Source organism: Primulina huaijiensis, unplaced genomic scaffold (assembly GCF_012295235.1).
Source record: "Primulina huaijiensis isolate GDHJ02 unplaced genomic scaffold, ASM1229523v2 scaffold23605, whole genome shotgun sequence".
Taxonomy (NCBI): domain Eukaryota; kingdom Viridiplantae; phylum Streptophyta; class Magnoliopsida; order Lamiales; family Gesneriaceae; genus Primulina; species Primulina huaijiensis.
In genome coordinates, this window is record NW_027355821.1 from 341,842 (window position 1) to 347,988 (window position 6,147).

The following is a 6,147-nucleotide window of genomic DNA, read 5'->3' on the forward strand; positions in this document are numbered from 1 at the left end:
ACTGTTTCAACTTTCAATATTTATTCTGATCTTATTTCGTTACAATCGACATTCAATACTTGGACATATTTAAACTTAATTTCTTCAAGTCTCAACGGTAGATAAGATATCTGTCAAGGGAAGTTTTGCCCACAACTCTCTTTTGCATCAAGATCTCCTTCTTGAATTCTCCCCATGTAAAGCATACATACTTCCTTGGATTAGGCTCTGGATCCAAAAGCTCAGGAGGGCTCTCTATTTTCGTCGCATTTGTGGGGCTCATGAAATAGGCGATTGAGAGACGATTCTTTTCCTTATTTAGAACTGCTCTATGGACAACACTCCGTAGCCTTCCATTACTCCATGCCTCAAATTATGCACATATTGTTGCAACTAAAGGTCAAGGCATTGCTATTTGCTAGTATATTCGATCTACGGTCTTTCAAGGGGCTTATTTCATATCATGCAGTAAGTAAAAAAAAAAAAAAAAGGAGTTTGGACTCTCTGGCTAGTTAATCTCACGCTGAAATATATAGTATATATACCTCTAGAGTAGACAAGTAGAACTGTAGACTTGCAAGTACAAATAGGGAATATATATATATATATATATACCTCAAGAGTGTCGCCGATATTGATGACAAACGAGTTTGCAAGGGGCCGTACTCCGATCCATCTATTGCCATCGTCTCTACGAACTTGAAGGCCGCCAACTTGATCTTGAAGCAATATGGTGAGTGTGTGGGGATCCGAATGACTACCAAGTCCTAAGCATTTCTCAGGAAGAGGGCAAGACGGATACCGGTTGATTCTGATCATCATGTTCGTGTCTTCTGTCATACTTCTTGTGAAGAAATTGTCGACTAGGCCGAGGCCGTGAGCTAGCATTTCTAAAATTGTCATTCCTAGTTCTTCCACTGCTTTCATGTACTCAATCAGCGCATTGCTGCAGAAATTTTTCTAAAAATAAGCTAGTGTATGACATGATGTATCGCGATATGTCAAAGCATTAATTTCTTGAATATGTCACGGTTTTTGGAAAATAATCTGACTCGTAATCTCAATATTTTGTGAGGAGATATCAAGATATTTCACATATATCCGATTCTCACGTAGCTAGAACCTGGTCAAATTTAAATTGGTAATTAAATCAAGTACAAGATCGGATGGAGTATGAATAAATATACCTTAATCCTTGACGCTTCTTGTCATCATAGACGTTTTGAGAAAATTCAACAACATGCTGTGAAGATCGAAGCAACTGTAATATTTCTACCCAAGGCAAGTTTTGTCCATAATCAAGATTAGATGCAGAATAACCCAATGGCAAGTTTCCAGTTCTGGCACCCTTCATCTTTTGTTTCATCGGAAGATCAAAGAAATCGTTTACGCCATCGATTATATCTTCTATAATTTCTTGTGAAACTCCATGATCAACTAATTTAAAGAAACCCCATTTATGTGCAGCAGCCACCATGTCTTGGCACATGCTGTCGTACCTTTCATCTTTCTTGGTACTTCGACGTAAACTTATAATGGGAATGTCTTCTCCATCAACAAAATCGTCGTACTTTATCGAAGGCCATTCATCCTCGCACCAAACGAAATCTTTTACGCGTAATTTGTGGTCATCATAGGAGAGCGAGTCAACATTTTCTTCAAGTTGTGGTTCCATTATGGGGGGAAAAAAAAGGTCCTTCCGAAATTTGAGATTCTGAGTCCTGATTGGTTATTCTTGTATTATGATACAATATTCTACCACATGGTATGTATATAAAGAGGTAATTCAACATGTGAATCTGTCGTGTTATATATGTACAAAGGGTTACGCTTAGAACTATGTTTAATCGGTCTCTTCTATTCGAAAATGATTGAATGCAAATGGGTCGAAGAGTTTTTTGTAGAAGCTTACAAGGTATAATACCAAATCTCTCACTTTTTGACGTGATGGGATCATCCTACTTGGGGCTATTTAATCGCAAAAACTTTGTAAAATAACATCAAATGTTATTCGTTAGAATTTGCTTTGTTAGTAGAGATCGATTTGGACTCGTAAGTCGTCATGCGATATTAGCAAGGTTCACAGTTAATTAACCCAAGATTTAGAAGTTTCTAATCGGGTTAACATGTAACGAATTTGTGGTGATGGTTTTTCCTAAGAAATATTTTGGATCTTTCGTTGTGTGCTCTTACTTTCGAAGTGGCCGGCTACTTGCCATTTTTTTTTTTCGTATCATAGGGTTACATCGATATATTGGTATCCTATCAATAGGAAAATTAATAGTACTCGAGCACTGGCTGATTTCCTATGCTCGAATTGTTGGCCAACTACTTGTACATTGTATGGCCATCCGACTCCATTTTTGCGATATATCATAACCAGGTAACAATTTTAGTGTTTTCTTAGCTCTACGTGCATATATAAACATCGAAACACATACATTACTGCTCTTAAAAAAATGACAACCAAATACCAAAATTAATAATCATGAAAAAAATTTGTAAGCATCAAAATCCATCACTAGGGACTACGGTTCATCCCTCCGATAATGTGAAAAGACTGGTGTTCAAGCCTCGACTCATTAATTTAATCTTTCAGCTCGGTCCAGGAACAATGAATCACAGTAAGAATTGAAAGACAGAAATCCATAGAAGAGCCAAAGTCGAACTTGACTGCTTGAATTACAATTGATGATGAGCCAATAAGTCAAAAAGAATATGTTCAATCTTCCGTATTCTAGGAAGAAAAATGCATACTTAAAATGGTTATATCACTTATGAATTAAAGTTATTAAAACGTCACAATCTCGATGAAATTATTCAAAACGGGTGGCATTCAAAAGCAACAACAAAAATTATAAGCATGCAGCAGCAACACTACCGAGTAATTAACATAAAAACAAACCAATCCATAAAGCGCGAAATATTGTTGGTCTGAAACAAGAAAATACACTTTAAACACACTAAGCAATGCAGCGCTATTCCCTTTATTATCGATTAAAGCCTTTGTTATTTCAAATCAAGTTCCCTGCTGGCCACCCCTGACAGCATGCTCCGCCCTGTCCTTAACATCGTACGCCGCATGCGAGATTTTCTCACGAGCACGGTCGAGCTGATCAGCCCCAACAGGGTGTTTCCCGGTGGCATATCTGTACATCCAGTAGAACAAGAAGCTGGCGGTGGCGCCGAATCCACCCGAAGTTACGAAGCCTGCGAGGATCAAGAAAATGGTTATGGTAGCGGGGACAAGAACCGGGCTAAATATCACCAGAAGTGGAGTGGCCAACACCAGGGCTATGACGGTGGCCGCTAGGGTCAGGCCGGAGAGGACCATGAGAGACCCTCCAAGAGTGACGGCGGTCGTGGTTTTGGCCACCTGGCGTGAAAGCTGCTGCTGCTGAGGCGGCTGCTGGTACCTCTGTTGGACGTCGAACCGGGGCTGGTTCTGAGCCATCGATCTTCAATTTTTTGGTACAATCTAATTTCTCAGAGGAGAGTTTGAGTCTATGAATCTGCTTGTGCGTGTGTGTGTATATATATATGCATAAATGAATGCATCAACTGTTGTGAAGATTTGCATGGCGGTGTGGGAAGAAAGTGTGACGTGTTTAGTGATTGGATGAATGCAGTCTTTGCATGACACGAAGCTTTGTGCATTCGACAAGTATATTTGTCATGCATTTATCCTTCCAAATTAAATTAAATTAAATTAAATTAAATCAAATCAAATCAAGAAGAATGCACTCCGCTTTACAGGGTTGTACCTAGAAAAAGAATCAAAACAAATTTCATGGGTTGTACCAGAACACACATATATGCATATCTTTATTATCTTTAGGTTTCTAAAATACTCAAATTCACAAATCAAGCCTCGTATTATACATGTATGATAACTACAAATTTACTGATTTAATGTACAAGAGTAACACTTGAAATAAAGTTTAGAATGAGCGGGAAGTAAATGAGTCGAGCCGAACGATATCAAGTTCGAGTTCGGATTTAAGGTACATATAAGTTCGAGCTGCTCGAACCCAATTCGAGCTATTATCATGAGGCTCGAGCTCGGCTCGCTTTAAAACTATAAAGCTCGCAAATAGCTCGAACTTGGCTCTTTAATAGTTCATTTATCATGTTTAACGAGTACGGCTCGACTCGACTCATTTTCGAGCTCGTTAAACAAGTTCGTTTTTGAGCTACTCGATCATTCTTAGCCAAAAATTCAACCAAAATATGAGAATTTAAAAGATATGCTTCTCATTTTATAATATTAGAATAACTTCTCTTACACTCAAATTTCGATGTACGACGATACAAGTTATTGTTATACACTTAAAACCCCAAAACTAATCGAGCTCGAGCTCGCGAACAAGTTTCCTAAATTACAAACCAAACATGATTAAACTCGAACTTTTCGACTTTAAACCTAGTAATTAGTAAGAGCCCAACATTTATCCACGTGGTATGGACCGGGCCAGATTTAATTTCTTGAACGTTCAAACAAAATCCTATATATTTTTTGAGAGTTGACCAGATAAACCATAGTTGGTGAAATTATGCTTTGTATTTGTATCATTATTACATGCTTATATTATCGTCTCAGTAGTGCTTCTCTATATTATCTCTATTAATTTGTAAAAGGAAAAAAATTATTAGGCTTAGACATCATTACATTATTTAGGATGTGATTAATTATTTCATTTTAAATAAATTATTACAAAAGAGGATGGAAAGTCGCCACTACTTATCTCCATTATGCCAAATTAATTACACAAAAGTTAATCTATCTAATAGATCCTAAAGATTTGAAAAGTTCCTAAAAAGTAAAAAGCCTGGGGATTTGCTACTTTTATATTCTAATCCACTATTATACATTTTTAAGTTTTAAAATAAAATTCTCTCAATTTTACAAATAATTAACTCATTTGTGTATTCTATTTCATTTTCAAAATATAATTTTGGAAGACATATTTCGTGGAAACACAAAAAAACAAAGCCAGAAGATGCCACGAACTTTGTTTTGTCTCGTATCTTTTTCACAAATTAATGAAAGACTACGCGTAGATCACGTGTGCTCGATTTGAGTAAAATTTTAAGGGACTTTTTATAAATTGTATGAGAAAAACGAAAATCCTATGTAAGTTTTTTGGTTCGATCGATCTCACAAAATTAACTAATAAGACAATCAATTATTAAAAAAAATTGTATATTTTGTAAAGGTGAATGTGCAACACAGCTGGGCTGGGTGACCAAAACGGCCATAACCAACATTTTAAGTCAAAGCTGATATATATATATATATATATATATATATACACATAAATGTGTTGCAATATGAATCAGTGTGTCGGCCATGCTCGAGAAATGAATAGTTTTAATCAATCAACGTGATGTGGACCTCAAATAATTTAATGTAAATATTCCAGATTACAATATCGAATATCATAAAACACCTCACACGCACAATATATTATGTGGGACAATTTGGAAGAAACTTGAGTAAAAAGGATATTTAAGTTCTCGATCATTGAAGTGAAAACCAAGCTGATAGTTAATTATTACGAAAATTCAGATTTGTGAGTTGTATATATGACCTTGAATAATCTTCTTCCATTGAACTAGTTTTTTAGATCGAGTTAGGTCTAAATTTCAATATTAACATAATATCATAAACATGTTTCGATCTTGTCCAAGGTCCACCGTTATGTGTTATAGTGTCTTGTGGATAACCTAATAATGTACATTTTTTTAAACTTCACGTTTCAAATGTCTATTCCCAGACATAAGAAGTGTGTTAAATGTCTTAGATCAACTGGATTAAGCCTTTGTCAGTCGTATATATGAATTTTGACAATCCTCTTCTCTCGAGCTGGTTTTTATGGTTGAGTTAAAAATATTGTGTGTGTGTGTATTAGGGTAATTATGGATGATATAGCGTTAATGAATGAGTAGATGGATGTATACATATCAACATAGCAATAATTAGTATGGATCGGGATAATTTAGTTGCCACACCTTATTCTCCACTCGTAATTGGTGCACAATTAACTTTTTTTTTTTAAATTGTGCATCACCTTTTGATACATTAAGGAGGAATTAAACACGGGCAAATAATAAGAATATAAAAATATTACTTTTTCGAGTGAATTTATAATTTAAAAGATAAATTAT

The 6,147-nt window shown here is 35.7% G+C and overlaps 2 protein-coding genes across 2 annotated transcripts; both read right to left on the reverse strand.

The window, feature by feature from the left end:
- Window positions 1–20: 20 nt before the first annotated feature.
- On the reverse strand, window positions 21–1,654 carry LOC140967101 (naringenin,2-oxoglutarate 3-dioxygenase-like). The gene is made up of 3 exons (XM_073427484.1): window positions 1,167–1,654; window positions 595–925; window positions 21–346 (listed from the first exon to the last, which is right to left on the reverse strand). Exons 1-3 carry the CDS (start codon window positions 1,652–1,654, stop codon window positions 92–94), a joined length of 1,074 nt encoding a protein of 357 aa, XP_073283585.1. The 3' UTR covers window positions 21–91.
- Window positions 1,655–2,998: 1,344 nt separating this feature from the next.
- LOC140967074 (oleosin 1-like) lies at window positions 2,999–3,433 on the reverse strand. The gene has a single exon (XM_073427432.1). It carries the CDS (start codon window positions 3,431–3,433, stop codon window positions 2,999–3,001), a length of 435 nt encoding a protein of 144 aa, XP_073283533.1.
- Window positions 3,434–6,147: the final 2,714 nt, after the last annotated feature.